We start from the raw sequence: 22,410 nt of genomic DNA, 5'->3' as shown, positions 1-22,410 counted from the left end.
CTGTTATCACTGTTTGGCTAGTAACATAAACAATGTACTAAACTTACTACTACAGCTGCAGATACAGTAAAGCTAGACTTCTGAGTAGGCCTACCACTTTTAGTAGATTTTTAATCACTAAAATACCAAAACTTGGCAGCACTTGCAAGTTGTAGCAATGTTGCCAGCATCAGTATTGCTCCTTCTTGATTAGTACACTATGAACACTCCCATCTTCAGAGATAATAGCATTCGTGCATACAGGGCTGCACTGCATGCATACATTTCCTTTTGATAAACACTCGGGCATCCTATTCCACCCGGACTGGCCAGCTAAATCCCCCAATTTAAGCCTGTGGAAAATGTCTGGGACTATTTGTAACAGCCGGTGAAACGTAGTAATCAAAATCCTTGCTTCTTGATAGCTCTTCCTAATCTAATCATTGATGAGTAACTTCGGCCAAATATGGCAGATCTGAAAAAAAGCTGTGAAGCCCCTTTCTCATCGAATTGAAGCCATTATCAGGGCTAGAGGCGGTGTGACACAGTATTATCTGGCATCTCCTGGGAGGGATCAGTGTTCTTATGCAGTACAAATATTTCTGATTGTTTTACTGAAAATACGTGTTGTGCTTGATACTAGTTCAGCAAGACAGCAAATAAATATTTGTATTATATAGCTTCAGTCAGTGTTATTTAAAAGTGGCTTTTGTTCACCATATTCAAGCTGCATAGACCACTGTTCATTATAGTGTTTTGTAAATAATGTAGGAGTAAAGCTGGCCACTCACCAAAAAGCAGAAGCATCGGCTTGGCGATAGAAAGAAAGAAAAAATACTTGTTAGCTAAAGTACAAATACGTGCACAAAACACACACACTTTTGTGCCCCTGCACAGTGCCGGCATCATTCACAATGGGTGATGCTGGCAGGAGGCAGGAAAGGGCGTTGGGGGGAGGTGGCTAGCAGCTCAAGAGACAGGCAGCTGGTTTGCTCAGCGGTGATGGCGAGCAGTGCATGATAAGGGGTGAAGGGGAGGTGCGAATTGGGTGTAATGGGAGAGAGGAAGAGGAAACTGTTGAGTGGAAGGTGTGGGGACAGTGGCTTAATTAAGATTGAGGCCAGGAGGGTTATGGACGCGAAGGATGTGTTGCAAAGATGACTTCCATCTCTGTAATTCACCTCAACCCCTCTGATGTCTCCATCCACACCTCTGCCCATATTAAACTCATTAACCACCAACACTATCTCCATTTTGACAGCTGTCATCCCCCAAACACCGAAAAAATCCCTCTCGTACAGCCTGGCCACTTGGTGACAGCGTGTCTACAGTGATGAGTACTCCCTTTCCCAGTATGCTGAAGGTTTTGTGAGGACCTTTAAAGACTTTCCGTGCCATATCCTCACACATACCCAACCCTTCCACCACCCCAAGAATCAGTGACAAAGGAGCTCACCCTCTCATCACTCAGTATCACCCTGGAGTTGAACAAGTGATCTGTATACGTCAACAGTGTTCTGATTATCTGTTGTCATGCCCTAAAATGACAGACCATCGTATCCAAGATTCTTCCCACCCTTCTAAAAGTGGCGTTACAGTGCCCACCCAACCTACACAACATCCTAGTTCATTTTCTATGCCACTCCCAACTCCATACCACAGGGGTTATAGCCCTGTGGAAGACAGATGCAAGACCTCCCAAATCGACTCATATGACACCTCCTTCTCCAGTCCTGTCACAGGCTTATCCTGCCCCATCAGAGGCCGGGCCACCTGTGACAGCAACCTTGTAATATACTGTCTCTGCCGCAATCTCTGCACAGCTTTTAATGTCAGTATGACAACCAACCAGCTGTCCACCAGAATGAATGGACACCGCCAAACTGTGGCTGAGAAAAAACTGGACCACCCAGTACCACAACTTGCAGCTGGGCACAACGAGTTCATTTTCAATGACTGCTTATCAGCCAAGGCCAACTGGATCCTTCCCTCCAACACCAGCTTTTCTGAACTATGAAGATGGGAGTTGTCCTCACAACACATCCTTTCTATCCGTAACTGTCCTGGACGCTTATGTCCATTAGCCCACTGTTGTCACTTCCTCCACTAAACAGTTTCCTCTTGTTCTGTCCTATTACCTCCCCCTAATTCATGTCTCTACTTCACCTTCATCGTTCACTGCTCCCCAGTGGCTCTGACATGTGTGTACCATGTGCCTGCCAATACAAAGCTCAACAATGTACACATTCCAAAAGCTGGCAAGTTTTTCTTATTTTTGTGTACACGTGTTGATGACTTGACACTTCTGCTTTTTGGTGATTAGTCTTCTTTACTCCTAAAGCTTTTATATTCTGCCAGAACTTTCCACTGTAATTAACGTGTTTTTGTTTTGCTTAACAGGTAGAAGGCTGTGACAGCAAGATGCCTCTTATTGAAGGTGTCGGAGATGAGGTGATACAGTTCTTCTCGGTGCTGATTGCTGTGATTGTCGCGGTGGTGGCCTGGCGATCCACAGGAATCTCTGACAGGCCTATCTTCCGTACGGTGCGGAACCGCACCTATATGGTGAAACTTTGATCTCTAATTGTTTCAGTTCATGTGTTGTATTCACTGTGCCTGTACATGCAAAGTGTCTGTTACATTCGCTCTAAAATAAGTTCCAATGGTGCTGCTAAGTAGAAACTTGGATCATTGTCAATTTTATTGTGAACATATGGTTTATTTTTCGGTAGTCTATACTGTTACTTTTCAAAAGATTTAGTGTGGAACTGGGTCCCAAAAGGAAGCAGAATATTTTCTCGGTACATTTATCATGTCTGCGCCTTTCAAATTTGGCAGCTGGAAGCTTATATCACCGTTTATTAGATATGCGAGTGACTGATCGGAGTTTGTGCCTGTGGCTGCTGTTATTTTGTGAAGGATATGTAAATATAATCTTTAATGTTATTTATGACAAGTACTTGGTATTGCAGGTCAAAATGAATTTAATAAACAATACTGACCTAACAGAACACGTGGTCTGATTAAAATATCATTTTCTGTTTGTGAAATTGTATGTACTACACAACAGAAGAAAGAAATGTGTACTCTGGTTGCTGTTGCTGTGTAACGACAACTTAAATGGAATGTTGTGCTCACATACTGGGACTGTGAATATAACAAGCACTGAATTTTGCTTGAAACAGAAACCTGTTCAGAACTATTCTAATTAGCACTGGAGTGCAGTATGAAAGTTTTTGCACAGTGGAGGTACGATCAGTTGTAGTAAACTTTATTATGTTTCGCTAATTAACTTCTCGCCTTGTCTATGGGGGAAATGTTAGACTAGGACTAGAACAGTGCCACAGGTTTACTCGTTTATCTTCGTCAGCTCCGCAACTGTTTTCAGAGGGATCCTTAATTGTTATTACAAATTTGTTTTCCATTTATTAATAGTTGTGTTTATATTATTTAAAACTGACTGATTTCAGGCAGTGTCCCCCTTCTTCAGATCTGTCAAATAAAATAAAAATATGATCTCTCTAGTTTTCTCGGCATGACTGATTAATAGAGAGCTTCCCGGTGTAGAACTTAGTTGCTGTCTACATTTTCTGCACAATATTTCGACGACCGGCCCAGTTGTCTTCTTCAGTTGCCGCGAGTCCTGCTACTACGTGTACTCGCCGCCTGGACTCTGATCAAACTGTGGGCTATTATTGGTCTTACACAGCTCTTTGTATCCGAGTTCAATTTGTCCTTTGATGCTCTTTTTGTTTTTCAGAGCACATACTGATAACTCCATGAAATGCAGATTCCCTCAGTGCTTTCCAACTCTGATGAATCTGATGGTCATTGAGGTATTAATAAATTGAGTGCCGAATCTCAAGCGTTATTTAAATTGGAACTCCATTCCTGTTTATTAAGTTTTCTGACATCTTAATTTCAATAGACTCCTGAATTATGCTGTCCCAGAAACTTGGCATTTGCACTACGATATTGCTCTCATTTCATTTCACAATTATACTCAAGGCACTGCTCTGTGACCGCTGATTCACTTCGGTTGGTTTAGTCAGGTGTGTCGCAGACTGTATTCCTTACTTCTCTCCTTGACTGTTCTGATAGTCCGACGTAAAACGTTGCAAGGAATGTGGTACACACCCGCAACAAACATACTTTTTTATCGTAGTTGAAATGAACAAAATACACTGGGTGATATGTTTTTGTAGAAGTCTACCTACCTTTCCACTCTCAGCTTTTTTCTCAGCGATTTTTGAGTTTGGCTGTATTACCTGTTCGGTTTGTTGCTCTGAGTACCCCTTTGGAACACCAATTTGTTTTTACAGGGTATTAGTGCGTGCTTCATAAAACAAAAGAGCGTCAGAGGACGCAGTGGATATCGGAAATCAAAGTTGGGTGAAAATAGTGGCGTGAGACTGACAATAGCTCACAGTCTGGTTGGAGTCCAGGCGGTGAGTACACGTAACAGCAAAACTTGCAGCACCTGAATGGGATTGCTGGGTAGACTACCAAAATAAATTTTGAAAGAGCTCTTGATCGGTTTTTAATTCTGTAATATTATTGACTGCTCTCTACACATTTTAAAATATTAAGTTTGGGTTTAGTGAATGACAGTGAAAGTGATAGTTCCATTAAGGCTAATTAGTGTACTTTGTACCTACAAGAAGTGGTATGTTAATACAGCATTTTATAGTAATCAGATAGAAAAGGATTAAGGTCTATATAATACAGAATACACAAGATTACAAACCAGTTTTAATTTTTTTAAATATTGTTTAACAGATCAGAAGCGGGCAATAATTAAAAAAGATTGATAGGCAGAAAATAAGTCTATTTTCCAGAAATCTTCGTAACTAAGAATATTGTAGAGCAGGTTCCTGTGCTTGCTGCAGTTGTCTCAATGCTGTATTTTGCTTCATTCAGCTTCTGAATAATTTATTTATACTGAATGGTTTGAAACTCTCATAGGCCTGGTTATCTTGTCTGATCAAATCAGTGGTTTCAAATTGTGCTAAGTGATTGGATCTCTTTTGTGAATCTTAAAATAATTTTTGTTCTCCCAGTATCAGAAATATTCTTAATGGGAAAGGTAAATATCCAATAATAATTGTTAATAAGGATACCTAAAAATAAATGTTAATGTTGTTCCTACTCTGAGTGAATATTTTGTCATTTGAGAATGAAATGCACCTTCGAATCTTCTTAGGTTTTGCACAAAAATGACAATTAATTATATAATTGGCCCTATTCATAGCAAATCTGGCAGTAGTGCAAAAATATCAGCTGAGTAATTTCAAATTTAATGCAATACAGGAGAGGCTACACAACTAGATCTATTTTGAATTATTTTATGGCATTTGTGTTGTTTCATCTAATGTACCCTCAACATCCAATTGCTTTAAGACTTCACTGTCTTGTCGTTGTTTTTGGGAGGATGACAGTTTAAATCCACATCTGGCCATCCTCATTTAGGTTTTCCATGATTTCCCTAAATTGCACCAGGCTAATGCCAGGATGCTGCCACAATGGATACCGTATTTACTCGAATCCAAGCCGCACTTTTTTTCCGGTTTTTGTAATCCAAAAAACCGCCTGCAGCTTAGAATCGAGTGCAAAGCAAGCGGAAGTTCTGAAAAATGTTGGTAGGTGCCGCCACAACTAACTTCTGCCGTTGAATATATGTAGCGCTACACAGGCCTGCTTTGTAGGCACAAAGATAAATACTGGCGCCAAAACCTCTGCGTCAGTAAATAAATTAAAAAAAAAAAGGTGGAAGACGAGCTTTTTTTCTCCGCTCCGAGTTTCGACCACTGCATTTTCATACATTATCCAACAAAGTAAATACAAATTCCTATTGTTCATCTTTGAATGTAGCAGAATTTCAATGTACTACGAAAATCCGACTGGCAAGACTGTTTAGGATGTTTGTCAACGTGGCCAACTCTACGTTCTGAATTTTTTCCTACCTGTGAGAAGAGATGGTTGCTAATAGGAACCTGATGAAATGTGATTCACATGCAGTATTCTCTTCACCATAAGAATAATACGAATATAATCATTTTGCCATGTATTCTTTCGTGTTTGCTGCTATCTCATTTAAATCCTGTCTGCCTAATAAACTACAAAACTAGAATGAGACAACAGCAAACGCGTAAGAATATACGTATCGTGTCATGTTTATATTCGTATTATTCTTATGCCTAATAGTGATACTGTCAGAAATCAAGCACGGCAACTGACCAGATTTTTAAATCTCAGATGACTAATTTCTGTGCAGAATTTGATGTACTAAAGAAGCGGCTGCAAAGATTTTCAAACGGAGAAAAATTTTCGCCTAACTCTCGTTCAGAACATGTTCTATCATACGCAGTCTATTATTTGGTTCTTGTTGATCATTATCAAAGAAAGCAGCAGTGTAAGTAACAACAAATAGCAGTCTCTTGCCATTGTTTCGCTAATGAGACAATTCCTCTCTCTCTCTCTCTTTTTTTTTTTTTTTTTTTTTTTTTTTTTTTTTTTTTTTTTTAAATTGTAAGCAGCAGTAGCGCGCACAAAAGCAAGCCACGCTGCAAGCGGCGACAGGCCGTAAACACGCACTATCAGAATGCGACAAACAATGCATGACACAGTACAGTAATGCATTTTCAGCTTAGAGTGACGTAAACACCTATAACAAAGAAAACGGCACTTATCAGATCAAAGCAGAATAAGCAATCAGTTCAAACCAGACGAAGCACGTGAAAAAGGAAGGGTTCCCATATAAATACAGACGGAGAGTCTGACGCATAGCAATGGCTACCTGGTAAAGCTTAACTGCTAAGCTTACGACTCGAACCAAACTACAGTAGCGGTATCGTCATTCATTGAAACTAAATTGTGTCTCATATTACAATGTACCAACTTTATTTCGATTTGGAGGTGCGGCCTAAAACTTTTCTCTCCCCTTGAATTTCAAGTCTCAAATTTCAGGTGCGGCTTAGATTCGGGACTTTTTTTTTCCTTTATTTCGAGTCTCACTTTTCAGGTGCAGCTTAGCTTCAAGTAAATACGGTATAACCTGTTCAGGAAATATGTCAGTGGCAGCAGCTGACCCTGAGGTGTAGACTGCCTCATTGAGTGTTCATGCCTTCCCAGTCTCACAATCACGTCATCCTCCAGTGAAATTGTGGCGGTTTTTCAACCACCTGACTGAGCTATGGCAGATCTTAAGCTTTACACCTGCTTTCTGCATTGCCCTCCAGGAAACCTGGTTCCCGGCAATGTGGACCCCTGTCTTGCGTGGCTACAAGGGATAATACAAGAACCGTAGCGAATATAATAGAATGTCAGGTGGAGTTTTCGTTTATGCCATGAACTCAGTATCTAGTGAACCTGTGCCCCTTCAAACTCCTCTTGAAGCTGTGGCTGTTGGGATACAGACGATGCAGGAAATAACTGTCTGCAACATATATCTCCCTCCAGATAGTGCGGTACCCCTGAACTTATTGGCTGCACTGATTGATCAACTGCCTAGACCTTTCCTACTTTGGGAGATTTTAACGCCAATAACTCCTTGTGGGATAGCACCATGCTTACTGGCCGTGACAGAGATGTCGAAAATTTACTGTCCCAACTCGACCTCTGCCTTTTAAATACTGAGGCCACCACACATTTCAGTGTGGCTCATGGTAGTTACTCGACCATTGATTTATCAATTTGCAGCCCAGGACTTTCTCCAGTCTGTCCACTGTAGAGCACATGATGACCTGTTTGGTAGTGACCACTTCCCCATCTTCCTGTTACTGCCGCAGCATCAGGCCCACAGATGCCTGCCCAGACAGGCTTTAGACAAGGCAGACTGGGTTGCCTTCACCTCTCCTGTCACCATTGAATCTCCCCCACGTGATGCCATCAATTTTGTGATTGAGCAGTTCACTACAACGATAATTTGTGCAGTGGAAAATGCGATCCCTTGTCCTCTAGGATGCCACCAGTGTAAGACTGTTGCAGAGGCATGTAAAGAGCGTCAGTGAGCTCTAGAGTGGACATAAGCGGCACCCTTCCCTAGAGCACCTAATAGCCTTTAGGCAGCTCCGTGCCCATGTTTGCCTGCTTATAAAACAATGGAAAAAGAGTGTTGGGAGAGGTACGTGTCGACCATTGGGTGCCATACGTCACCTTCCAGGTCTGGGCGAAGATCAGACATCTTTTTAGGTACCAGACCCCAGCAGGTGTCCATGGCATTATCATCAGTGGCGTGCTCTCTGCCGATGCAAACGTGATTGCTGAGAACTATGCTCGAGCCTCTTGTGTAGGAGAACTACCCTCCAGCCTTTCACACCCTCAAATGGCAGATGGAAAGGAAAGTCCTCTCATTCACTACACGCCACAGCGAATCCTATAACGCCACATTTACAGAGTGGGAGCTCCTCAGTGTCCTTGCACATTGCCCTGACACAGGTCCTGGGCCGGATCAGATCCACACTCAGATGATTAAACATCTATTGTCTGACTACAAGCGACATATCCTCGTCATCTTCAACCGGATCTGGTGGGATGGCGTCTTTCCATTGCAATGGCGGGAGGCACCATCATTCCGGTGTTAAAACCTGGGAAAAACCCACTTGATGTGGATAGCTAGCCCATCAGCCTCACCAGTGTTCTCTGTAAGCTGCTGGAACATATGGTGTGTTGGCGGTTGGGTTGGGTCCTGCAGTCACTGGCCTACTGGCTCCATCTCAAGGCAGCTTCTACCAGGGTCACTCTACCACTGATAATCTTGTGTCCCTTGTGTCTGCCATCCGAACAGCCTTTTCCAGACCCCAACATCTGGTTGCCATCTTTTTTGACTTGCATAAAGCATGTGACACGACCTGGCGACATCATATCCTTGCCACATTGCATGAGTGGGCTATCTGGGGCCTGCTCCGTATTTTCTGTGTCCAAGTTGGTGTCTCCCATAGTTCCCCCGTATTCAGGATAATGGTGTTCGGCAGGATTCCGTATTGAGTGTATCTCTATTTTATTGTGGTCATCAACAGCCTAGCAGCAGCTGTAAGGCCGTCGATCTCACTTTCTCTGTGTACGGATGAATTCTGCATTTCATATTGCTCCTCCAGTACTGGTCTTGCTGAGCGGCGCCTACAGGGAGCCATTCACAAGGTGCAGTCACGTGCTCTAGCCCACGGCTTCCAGTTTTCAGCCGCGAAGTCGTGTGTCGTGCACTTCTGTCGGCATGGTACTGTTCATCCGGAACCAGAACTTTATCTTATGACGGTTCACTCACTGTAGTGGAGACGTATCGATTCTTAGGACTGGTTTTTGATGCCCCATTGACTTGGCTACCTCACCTTTGTCGGCTTAAGCGGGAGTGCTGGCAGCACCTCAATGCTCTCCGCTGCCTGAGCAACACCAATTGGGGTGCAGATCGTTCTACACTGCTGCAGCTCTACAGAGCCCTTGTTCAATCCCGCCTTGACTATGGGAGTGTCGTTTATGGTTTGGTGGCACACTCAATGTTGCCTTTCCTCGACCCAGTGCACCACTGTGGCATTCGCTTAGCGACGGGAGCTTTTAGAACGAGTCCGGTGACCAGTGTTCTGGCGGAGGCCGGAGTCCTTCCATTGCGGATCCGACATGCACAGCTGCTCGCCAGTTATGTTGCACGCATTCGTAGTTCTCCTGAACATCCGGATTACTTTCTCCTTTTCCCACCCACAGCAATTCATCTCCCACATCAGCGGCCCTGGTCAGGACTCGCAATTGCGGTTCGTGTGTGATCCCTTCTCTCTGAACTGGAGTCCTTCCCTTTACCACCTCTACTTGAGGCCCATTCACTTACACCTGCATGGTGTACACCTCGGCGGTAGCTTTGTCTGGACCTTTTGCATAGCCCTAAGGACTCCGTGAATCCCGCCACTCTCCGCTGTCACTTCCTCTCGATTCTTGACGTCTTCTGGGGCTCTGAAATTGTTTACACCGACAGCTCGGTGGCTGATGGTAATGTTGATTTCGCTTACGTCCACGGAGGTGATGTTGAACAGCATTCCTTGCCCGCTGGCTGCAGTGTATTCACTACAGACCTTGTGGCCATATCTCGTGCACATCAGTACATCTGTTCCTTTTCTGGTGAGTCGTTTCTTCTCTATTCTGACACCCTGAGCAGCTTACAAGCTATTGACCAGTGCTACCCTCACCATTCTTTGGTAGCGAACATCCAGGAGTCCATGTCTGCCCTGGAATGGTGCAGTCATTCTGTGGTATTTGTGTGGACCCCAGGACACGTCGGAATCCCAGACAACGAACTTGCTGACAGGCTGACCAAACATGCTATGCGAAACCGCTCCTGGAGATGGGCATCTTTGAAACTGACCTGTGTTTTGTCTTATGTCGCAAGGTTTTTCGGCTTTGGGAGAGGGAGTGGCATAACAGTATGAACAACAAACTCTGTGTCATTAAGGAGACTGAGAATGTGTGGAAGTCTTCCCTGTGGCCCTCTCGCAGGGAATCAGTTGTCCTTTGCCAACTCCGCATTTTCCATACATGGCTCACACATGGTTACCTCCTCCGTCACGAGCACCCGCCTCAGTGTCGCTGTGGCTCCCAAATGACAGTCGTCCACCTCTTGCTGGACTGCCCACTTTTAGCTGCTCTGTGACAGACTTTTAACTTTCCCACCACCCTACCTTCAGTGTTGGGCGACAATGCCTCAACAGCAGCTGTAGTTTTATGTTTTATTCGTGAAGGTGGGTTTTATCATATGATCTGAGTTTTAGTGCATGTCCTTTGTGCCTCTGTGTCCTCCACCCTAGGGCTTTTAGGGTGGAGGTTTTAATGTGTTGCAGAGTGTCTGGCTTCTCCTGTTTTTATTCTCAAGGTCAGCCAGCCGTGGTAATCTGCTTTCTTGTTTCTGATCTCCTCTCCCTGTTTCTCCGCTCTGTGTGGTTTTCTTGTCCTGTTTTGTCCATTGTAGTGTTTGTTGTCCTTTTGTTGTTCTTCTGGTTCTTCCTTTCTCCTGTTATTGTGCTGTTCATCTTCTTTATTTTCTTGTTTCTCTTGGATAATTGTTCTACTGGGAACAAGGGAGTAATGACCTTGCAGTTTGGTCCCTCCCCCCCTCCCCCCTTTTAAATCAACCAACCAACTGGGATGGTGCCTTTGAAAAGGCTCGGCTGACTTCCTTCCCTAATCTGAAAGGGCTGATGACCTCATTGTTTGGTCCCATCCCCCAAACCAACCAACCAACTTCACTGCCTTCAATGCAGACTTATACGTGACCTTGCGTTCACTGAAACAACTGAGATGTGTTGCGGCTGCTAAGTAAAAGCTAATTCTTTCTAATGTACACATTTTTCATGCTCCACCAGCACTCAGACATTGTCAGTTCAGAGTCATGACAAAACGAGAGGTAAGGCAAAGGTGTGAAAAGACTGATACCATCCTTCAAAGTGAAATGTACCTGTACAAACTGAAATTGTGATGTGGCTGTGTAGGCTTTCCTGGCATAAGAATTTTTGATATTCTTCTTGGGTTTACTGCCAGATCTTACAATCAACTTGACACAATATTTCAGCAGTCTGCCACCTCACGGCGTTCTGCATCAAAAACATAAAAAAAAGAAAAAAAAGAAAAGAAAGAGAGAGAGAGAGGAGGAGGAGGAGGAGAAGAAGAAGAAGAAGAAGAAGAAGAAGAAGAGAGTGCCTCATAGAGGCAGCTGTCGATCTGCCCGGCCATTAGTGAGGCTCTGGGCTTTGTGGCACGTGAAACACCCTGGTGCTGTCACATGTGCTTACTGGCGAGAGTGGCTCTTGCAGAGGCATCTACCTGTCTACCTTCTCACTGAAATGCTTCACTTCATTTATCTTGAAGAGTATTCATTGACACTGAGAGGAAATGGTTGTAACAAAACACATAATGGAAAGGAGGATTGTGACATTGGCGAGAACGGGAGTAGTCGCAGGGGCTAAACAAAGAATTGTAGATGGTACAGTCGACCGATCTGGGTGTGGCAAATGTCGCACCTGTCACACTGATAGAAGGAAGCAACACTCACATTTATTTCTGCAGCGGAATCTTCCACTGATGTGTGAAAGTCATGAAATATTACTGTCAGTACAGTATATGTTAGGTGCATGTGTTTGGTATGCTTACATACTGACAACCCTCTCCATGGCTGAAGACCTACCTAGCTGTCTAGATGACCACAGCAACTGTTTAGCATGCAATCTAATACCATGTGAATTGTGGGCATTTTACCTAAAGAGCTGGCGAGAGGAAGTAGGTCAGTTCTGACCGCATGGTTGAGCCCCCAATTGTTATTGAGTTGCCAGCCACCCACATGCACATATTTTAGAATTCTTAATCAGCCAGGTCTTGTTCCCTTAACTACCGTCTTGCGTTGGGAGTTTTCCTCAACTTTAGGAGACACCAGTGTGAAATGGGACGCTAATTGACCACCCACCACAGTAACAGCGAATTGGATATTTTGAATGTCACAGTTTAGTGTGTTGTAAGTACATTTTTCAAAACAGTTGATGGATTTTAATATATGATTACATAACTGGACAATTTATTTTGCTAGTGACAACCACACTTACGTGTTGACCTATCAAAAAATTCTGAAGGTAACTATGAATACATGTTTCCGGAGAAACTGTGTCTACATCTACATCTGTACTCTGCAAACCACCAGTTATTATGGATTCTTTCTGTTCCATTCACATACGGAGTGTGGGAAGAAAGCTCGTTTGGCTGCCACTGTGCGTGCAGCAATTATTCTACTCTTATTCTCATGATCCCTATGTGAGCGATATGTAGGGGTCTGTAGTATATTTCTAGAGTAATCATTTAAAGCCACTTCTTGAAACTTTGTCAAAAGACTTTCTTGTGATAGTTTACATCTATCTTAAAGAGTCTTCCAGTTCATTTCCTTCAGTATCTCTCTTGCATGGATTAAACAAACCTGTGACCATTCGTGCTGCCCTTCTCTGTATACATTCAATCCCTCGTTAGTCGTGTATGGTACAGGTCCTACGCACCTGAGCAGTACTCTAGAACCGGCTGCACAAGTGATTTGTAAGCAATCTCCTATGTAGATTTACTACACTTCCAGCAATAAACCGAAGCCTACCACCTGCTTTATCCCTGACTGAAGCTAAGTGATCATTCCACTTCATATCCGTACATATGGTTGCATTCAGTTATTTTTATGCGGTGGCCGATTCCAACAGTGACTCGCTGATATGATAGGCAAAGGATACTATGTTTTTTGTTTTGTGAAGTCCACAGTTTTTACATTTTTGAACATTTAAAGCAAGTTGTCAATCTTTGCACCACTTTGACATCTTATCCAGATCTGTCTGAATATTTATGCAGCTCCTTTCAGATAGTATTTCATTATAGATAACTGCATCGTCTGCAAAAGCCTTATTTTACTGTTAATATTGTCTGCAAGTTCATTAATATAAACATGAACAGCAAGGGTCCTAACACACTTCCCTGGGGCACACCCAAAGTTATTTCTAAATGTGACGATGACTCTCCATCCAAGATAACATGTTGCATTCTACCTACCAAAAAAACGTCATTTGAGTCACAAATTTCACTTGATACTCCATATGATCATACTTTTGGATGTAAATGTATGTGTGATATTGCATCAAATGCTTTTTGGAAATCGAGAGATACAGCATCTGCCTGATTGCCTTGATCAAACAGCTCTCAGTATGTCGCGCGAAAAAAGTGCGAGTTGGGTTTCACAAGATTGGTGTTTTTGAAATCTGTGCTGGTTGTTATTGAGGAGGTCTTTCTGTTAAAGATACCTCATGTTTGAGCTCAGAATATTTCTAAGATTCTACAACACATCGGTGTCAAGGATATTGGACGATAGTTTTGTGGATCACTTCTGCTACCCTTCTTGGGTATGACCTGTGCCTTTCTCCAAGAACTGGGCATGAGTTTTTGTTTGAGGTATCTATGATAGATTACAGCTACAAGATGGACTAATTCAGCCATGAATTCAATATAGAATGTGACAGGGATTCCATTGGGTCCTGGAGCTGTTTCTCAACAACACTGACTTATTTCATTCATCTTTTCAATGGTACAAGAATGAAATTGGGATAATTCTCCTTTGTAAAGAAACATTAGAAACTGGAGCTACGCATTTCAATGTTTGTTTTGCTACCCTCAATTGACCAGACACTAACTTTGGCCCCACCAACAGCCTTTACGTATTGCCAGAATTTCTTTGGGTTCTGTGAAAGATCACTTGACTATATGGTAAACCATCCATTGCTCTCTTGGCAGCCAAATGTATTTCATTCAGCATCTCTCTATCTATAGCCCTATGCTTTGTTTTACATCTATTATGCAGTAATCTGTGTTTCTTTAGAAGTTTAATTACAGTGTCTGTATACCATGGAGGGTTCCCTTCCATTATGAACTGTACTATTGGGTATGTATGTACCCAGTGCATGGTCAACTATTTTTTTTAAAACTTGAATCAGAGTTCCTGTACGTGCTCCTACCCTGTGCTGAAAGTTTCAGGTTCCGCATTTAGATATTACACTACTGGTTTTTTATCCAGCTTACTGAACGTATACTTCTTTCTGCTTGTTTTAGTTGTCCTTTGTACTTTGGTAATCATTGTTGCCACAACCATGTCATGGTCACTGATACTGGTTTCAGTGTGGACAACCTCAAACAGGTCATGTCTATTTGTTGCCATTAGATCCAATATATTTCCATCATGAGTGGGATTCCTAACTGTCTGTTCTAGGTAGTTTTCAGAGAATGCATTTATTAAAGTTTCACAGGATGTCTTATCACACCCACCACTAACAAAACTTCAGTTTTCCCAATGAATTGTTGGATGATTAAAGTTTTCACCAATGATTACAGTATGTTGGGGAACTTACATACAGGTAAACAGTGGTTTTCTCTAAAGTTTTCAGTTTAATCAGGAGATGAGTCTGGTGGGCGATAGAAGGATCCATTTATTTTATGTCCACCCCTGATACTGAGTCTTGCTCAAACAATCCCACATGCAGGTGGATTTGAGTTTCTTCTCTACTGTGCAAATACACCACCTCTATACCCATTTGGCTATCCTTTTGATATACACTTAAATTTTCCCCACAAATTGCACTGCTATCAATTTCAGGTTTCAACCAGCTTTCTGTACTTAATATTACGTGAGCTTCACTGCTTTTCATGAGCACTTCAAACTCTGGCACTTTGTTGCAAATGCTTCAGCAGTTTACCATTAGGATTTTAATACCCACACTTGTGGGAGGCATTTATTTCAATCTTACACTTATATTTATCGGTTTCCTACAGCAGTAGTTATCTGGATCGGTTGGAGAGCGACCTAATCTAAAAAAGTCTTGTGTGCACCCCATACACAGTCAGCTACCTGAGTGGCAGCCTCTGATGTGCAGTGCACACCTGACCCATTTTTGGGGACGCAACAGTTCTCAAACATGGCGCAAGTCCAGGAAGTTGCAGCCTAACTTGTCACAGAACTTTTGAAGTCTCTGGTTCAGTCCTTCCAGTTGACTCAGAACCAAAGTGCCACAAACAGTTTGGGGGACAATTTTGCAAATTGTGATCTTCATTGAAACTCCATGCACAAGGCTGGTCACCTCGCACCTGCTGTCCTTTCCTGGCCCTTGCTGCCAATTCCCTAAGATGTATCATCATTCGTTATACATTTGAACTGTCAACGATTAATAAACCCCTATCCTTTTGTGTTTGCCTCCTCCTGATTCCAGACAAAACAGATTTCCCCATAACAGATGAAGTGAGTCCCACTGGCTCAGTTCAGTTTCAGTGAAAGACAGCATCTCAGACTTGTTAAGTTAGGAGGATTGGTACAACATCCTGAGTCCTCCCTGGTCCCTGTCCACCTGTCACCGAGATCTATTGTTAACATCCCACTCACAGTCAAGTGGAGAAGTAATGACAGATCCTGTACCTTCTGCAGAGGAAACAGGATCCACGGGAGAGGATAGTACTTAAGGTAACTCAGGTGTAGGTATCACAGGTACATGACTCTCTGGAGCTTTTCCAACACACCAATTCACAGCTACTGCCAATCGTTTGACAGTAGTCGGGATGATGTCCAGCTGTGTACGAACTTTAATCAACTCATCTTGTGTTCGAGAACAGCATTCACAGTGGGGCTACATTTTGGCTGGTGCAACATATTACAAGGCAGTGAACAAATAACTTTAAATGAAGCTCGCTGATTATCTTTTAACCTGTCAAGCTAAAAAGTTGCTAATTCTGTAAAAGAATTGTAGCAAATAACGAAACGAGATTTCCATTAAGATAACCCAAAAATCTGCAGTAAAAACTGCTAGTTTCCTAGAACATTTTGAGGTTAATTATAGTTGTTTGCAAACTCAAAAACCTGAAGTAATTTGCAATAAATGCAGATAATATATAGTGCTGCTCCTCTTTGAGGGAAAACTAGATGTAACACAATATGTTAGTCAGAAAATCTGCTATAGTAACTAAATCACAAACACACAATTGCTTGTAGATTATGCATATAACAGTGGTAGCCTCCAAAAATTCTCAAAAATGCACATTTATTTGCATTGCCATGCAATGAAGTTCAGGGGTAATGTACTCTTTGGCAGAAAACACAAACATTGATTTGCTACGAAACAAATTATATATCCAAAAAATCCCGTACCAGTAACTTAATGGAAATAGTTTTTTAAGTGTCTGAAAATACTCAAAAAAACTATTTCTCGCATAATTATACATTGAAATTAGGGAACGATTGTTTTGAACAAGGATAGTGTTTCTGTGCACAACAATTTTGAAAGATCACAGTTAAATTTAAGCCTACAGTTAACGATAAGAGTAAGAGTTTACCGCGGGACACGTGAAGTTAAGCACACCAAATTTGACATCATCATTATCTCATGTAGAATGTGCTTTTATCATCGTGAGTTGGAATTTACATTCAGTAATTGAACGAGCAGGTAACAGGTTTCTTCAGTTCAGATAAACAGTCTGCATAGCGGTGCTTGTCGAAACAGTAGCTTATCATAGTGGACTATAATTGATGAGTGCTAGTTTCATGAGAAGTACGCCATAAAAATCCAAAAACAGTGGCGGCAAAGATGTTATGCGCTATAACACAATGTAACGTGACATTAATAAATTTAAGATACCTGTAGACTGTAGAGTTTTCTCGCAGAGTTGCTCTAGTTTGAAATCTCTCTGAGAAGTTTGGAAGAGAGAAGGCTCTTGAGGGCTCTGTTGCGGATGTAGCTGGAAGCCTTAAAGAGTGACAAAGCCAGGCTATAGCATACAGTACAATGTACACAGTGTTCCTATTCTGTAACAAGCAGTCTCAATCTCTTCATCGTGCAAAATGGATTTCGCACTCTGCGAATGTGTCGTAGATGAAGTTTGGGGATTTGAAAATGGTGTGATGAGTTGACTAGGACAAACAATTACTGGTAAGATTGGGTATTAAAAACTTAAGCATTTGGAACTATTAAAGAATCCAGAGAAATAAATGTTGGAGAAGTAAGCAAGAACACAACAATCTGTGATGCAAATGAATTCTGAAGTGAGGAAAATGAACCAGAAAAAGAGTGGGGTTGGCTGTGATGAAGCTAAGAACAACAGATGAAATTTTTTGATGTTTATATTTTCATAAGTATAATGCTGTTATCGACTGCAACGCAAATGATGGAGCTGCCTTTGGTCATGTCATTTATGTATAGTTTTTCTAGCTTTATATGTTCAGCAGACTCACTTTTAGGTTTACTACTGCAGCACAGTAGGCCAATAAATGTGTTATTACTCGGGGAGGTGAACCGGAACAGGTTACCTGGCCACAGTGACAGCACTGTTGTGTTTACGCCTGAGAAGTGGGTAGGGGAGGCAGTAACAGTAAACGCTCCAGTGGAGCACCGTCATGTGCTACACGTCTGTGGATGTCACTGAATGAAGTGTCCATTTATAACGAGAGTGGGGACAGAATGTACAGTACACGTTGATTGCTCGATGCTTTGCTGGCAATATCTCTAAAACTACCTCACCCGGTGAAAGCTGAATTCATTTGTCATTGGCTGACGATGATAATGGGTGACGCTTTGTTTGAATCGATACTGACTGATTTTATTACATTTTCAGTTTCATCATCAATTAATGTATCTCACCCGCAGTTGTCATCACACACTTTTTTGGTGTGATATGTAGCCTTTCTAGTGTCACTAAAGAAAAAGCGAATGTCAACAGCAAGAATAACAGACTGACCGCATAGTCTAATGGTTAGTGTTTGTGGCTAGTAATGCTGAGGTCTCGTGTTTGGTTTATGGTGGAAAGGTGTGGAAGGAGGTTCCCTCAGCTGTGTGAGTCCAAGCGAAAAGCTACTCGAATATAAAAGTGGCAAAATTGACACATGAGTAACCAAAGCAGCAGTAAGCTTGAAAGGCTTGCAGTAAGATAGGTGGCACACAATGTTTATTTATTAGGAGCAAAAGCATCAGCTGTTACGTTTAGGGTTAGAGAGCAAGATGCTTGACTGATAACGACTAACTGTTTTGATTCTAATGCTTCACTCTTTCTGCAAGTACCACACCCCACAGTGTGGGACGCACAAATTACTATTTGAGATAAATCTCTGTGAAATATCTATGAATATTGGACTGTTAAATTCATTGTGATCGAATTATAAATTTACTGCGTGACAGTTAATCTCAGCCTAGCACTTTTTCATCTGACCAAAAATGTGTAAGAAAGCACTTTGTGTCAAAAGAAAGTTCATTCAGGGAAATGAGATGGAAATTCTGGAAAGTACTTACCTTCAGGAAACAAAATGTTTACTATTTGTTACACACACACACACACACAAATGTAAATGCAAAGACATTATCCTAGCTTTTTAAACTATTAGTACTTTCTTCTGGAAGGAGAGAATAGGTTGGAGAGTTTAAAAGAGAGAGCAGATCGTTCAGATGTGGAGAGATAAAGAATCATCTATGGTGAGGATAAGGATGGACAAAGATCACATCTTGGTTCTCAATGACATGCCTTCCCTTTTTACCTTCCCCATTCCGCAACCTATCCTTCTCTCACCCCCCCACCCCCCCACCCCCACCCCTCCTGAAACCTTGGATAGTGTCTTCACTTTTACTTTTATGTGTTTCTGTCAACAGTACTACACATTTTGCCCCCCGAAGGTAAATCTAGGCAACGATCCTTTTCATAATTTATAAGAAACCCCTTCACCTGTTTTAAGATTCCCCCCCCCTCCTCCCCCCCTCCCCCCGCTCTCTCTCTCTCTCTCTCTCTCTCTCTCTCTCTCTCTCTCTTTGTGTGTGTGTGTGTGTGTGTGTGTGTGTGTGTGTGTGTGTGTGTGAGAGAGAGAGAGAGAGAGAGAGAGAGAGACAGACATTCAAAAATGGAAACCTTAAGAGCCCCAGTTTTTTACTTGACAGTTGAATTTTAAACCAAGCAGTCAGTCAAGAGTGGCAGAGAAACATTAAATTATCCACAGTAATCATGGTCAAGCTCAGTGATGGTGGATGAAATAACAATAATACAACAGACAGCCAATTTTTGTATATCTTTCAGTTGGTTGTCAGTTGCTTCCCAACATATGTCAACAGGATGCATGTTAGTAATATTTAGGTGAACTGTCAAAGACAGACTCAGGGTTCCTCTGTCACAGTCATATTACTGAAGATATAAATGTATTACACCAACTGAAAATGGGCAAAAGCCTAAAATGCATCCTGGCATAAAGGAAAATCCAGGATGGAATATTACAGTATTATGAAAAAGGCAGTTGCTATTCACCATACAGTGCTGATGCTGAGTTGCAGATAGGCACAATGAAAAGATTGTTGGAAAGTGAGCTTTCGGGCGACAGGGTCTTCGTCAAAGTTAGACAAAACACACACACACACACACACACACACACACACACACACACACGACCACAGTCCTTGGCAGCTGAAGCTGGACTGCGAGCAGCAGCACGATGGGAGAGGCAAATCGGTGGTGGGAAATGGGGGAGGCTAGGGCAAGAGGGGGAGGGATAGCAGGGTAGGGGTAGGGGATGGTATGCTCCCAAAAGCAGCACTTTACCATCCCCAACCCCTACCCTGCTATCCCTCTCCCTCCCTGCCCCATCCTCCTCCTTACCGCCATCAGCTGGTTGTGTCTTGCAGCAAGCACTGCTGCTCACAGTGTGGCTTCAGCTGCCAGGGACTGTGGACCTGTGTGTGTGTGTGTGTGTGTGTGTGTGTGTGTGTGTGTGTGTGTGTGTGTGTTGTTTTTGTTTTTGTAATTTCGACAAAGGCCTTGTTAACTGAAAGAGCTCACTTTCTGACCGTCTTTCTGTTGTGGCTATCTGTGACTCACCCTCTCCACTATATGGTAACAACTACCCTTTTCTTAATATTGCAAGATGAAAGAAACATGTGTAGTTGCTGATTTTTTCAATTAATGGCACAGAAACACTCTAACTTTAATTGTTTATCGTAATGTTTTGTAGTATAAGGTTCAGACCCTTAGTAGCTGTCCTCAGGGCTACTCGCTAATTGTTTCGATCCCATTCTGCCAGGTGCTGATACTGGAACGTCGCAGCCGCCTCAGACAAGCTCTGGGGGAACTCCCACCTCCCAGTGCCACCGTAGGGGCCAATTCGTCTGTAGAGAGTGACGATACGGGGCAAACGGACGTCACCGTTGACGCGGCGGACGAGGGTTCTCCGGCAGAAGAGACGACGACTGACGACACTCTTGCAGTTGCCGAGGCAGAAGCAGGAGGTGACACAGAGAGCGGCTCCGTGGACGACAAAGAGCCCGATTCGGAGGGCACTGGTTCGCCAAACACTTTGAGGAGAAGGAGACTGGCTTTCTTCCAAAGTCGTCAGGTGAGCAGTGTACTGCCGAGGAGAGAGTGCAGCTCACAGCTGGAAAGAGTGTAACTCTCCTCTGTCCTACTCTGTTGCATAGGGCACTGTTGGTGGCATCTACACCCTATATTAGTGGTGGTTTGGTGCAACATAACCCATCTCCTCCCACATGCCATCATCCGTGCTCCCCACGTCTATCTAACTCTGTTCCACAATTGGCCAATCATAATTAGTAGTTCTGGGCCATTTTCATGCACACGTTAGTGGTCACCAAGTTTCCCTTGCAAGGACTCGCACTATAGGCTGAGCCTAGGGATCTGCAAATGTTAAATATTGTACTGAACTAGTAGATAAGTTCAGTTTTTCTATTTAGCCCAATAGCAATTTACGAGATCATTTTAAGAATGATCGCTGTATTGAAAATAGAGGCTGTAATTGACAACAAGTAATTACAGATCACTAAACATTGTGTTTGTCGTTATAATTGTTCTCTCTATATGAAGTTGCAGCTACACTTTGATTTAGAAAAGTCCTGTACACCACAACACATAATGAAACAGTGGAAACTCCAGATTGGAATATCATGATATAAGGAAAAACTACATGGGTACTCACCTTAAAGATGACATGTTGAGTTCGAGAAAAGAACAAAGAAAAGACAATTGTACATTAGCTTTCAGTGAAAGTCAGTTTCAGAGAAGGCAAAAAAAAAAACACTCTCTCTCTCTCTCTCTCTCTCTCTCTCTCTCTCTCTCTCTTCCTCTCTCTCTCTCCCCCCCCCCCCCCTCTCCCCCCCCCCCTCTCTCTCTCCCCCCCTTACTCACTCACTCATTCACACAAGCAAGCACACTATATACCAATGCCTCTTCTTTAGTCTTTTTCTTCTTCTTGTTTATCCCGGCTTCTAGAGATCTCTTGTGAAGAGACACGATTCAACAAGTTCTGTGGTGGTGTAGGACTGTCAGTGAAGTTACACAACAGTTGATAATTTAACTTTTAAAACTGCTGGTTTATTGGCATTTATGAAAAGAAAAATACTCTCATACTCTCATGCGGTCAGCAAACTTTGTGTAACACTTTGTGTGTGTGTGTGTGTAATGGGCCTTACTATGTCACAAATTGTTCTAATGAATTAATTAAGCTGCTTTACAGTGTTGCTAGGCAATGTAATCAACAAGGTGATTCGTGTCTCAATTAAAACTGGACCTCAATATTTTGAATAAACTTTTGGTTCATTTTTTTGTCAAAATCGGCACTTGTCTCAAAATTGATGTCCAACTTCGTGCATTAAGTCCAAACACATTTGCAACTATTGTTCACGATTTACTGGACAGCTCAATAGTGCACTGGCGTGTAATGTATTTCAAATCGAGCGGCCAGGTTTCAGTTTCCCCTAATGGGCTAAACGACTTTTTGTGATAATGTGATGTGTCTATCTCATGTAAAGTTTAAATGAACTGAATTTACTCTCCATTCGGGTCAAGATGACAAAATAAAATTCACCACATAGGTCAGCGAATTGTACACGTGCACTTTTTGCACTGTAAGTGATAACTCGTCTC

General features: G+C 42.4%; 1 protein-coding gene across 2 annotated transcripts in view; it reads left to right on the top strand.

Moving 5' to 3' along the window:
- LOC124718919 (transmembrane and ubiquitin-like domain-containing protein 1) overlaps positions 1-22,410 on the top strand; it is a 61,529-nt gene that overhangs the window by 4,701 nt on the left and 34,418 nt on the right. Inside the window, exons 2-3 of one of the 2 annotated variants that reach the window (XM_047244574.1) lie at positions 2,380-2,523; positions 20,555-20,866. In XM_047244574.1, the coding sequence (XP_047100530.1) occupies positions 2,401-2,523; positions 20,555-20,866 (435 nt within the window). In that variant the 5' untranslated portion in view covers positions 2,380-2,400. Of the gene's footprint in view, positions 1-2,379; positions 2,545-20,554; positions 20,867-22,410 lie in introns of both variants that reach the window. The other variant, XM_047244573.1, reaches the window with a different exon arrangement.

The sequence above is a fragment of the Schistocerca piceifrons genome, chromosome 10, assembly GCF_021461385.2.
Source record: "Schistocerca piceifrons isolate TAMUIC-IGC-003096 chromosome 10, iqSchPice1.1, whole genome shotgun sequence".
NCBI lineage: Eukaryota > Metazoa > Arthropoda > Insecta > Orthoptera > Acrididae > Schistocerca > Schistocerca piceifrons.
Note: the sequence above shows the minus strand (reverse complement) of the source record. Positions and strands in the feature narration are given on the sequence as shown.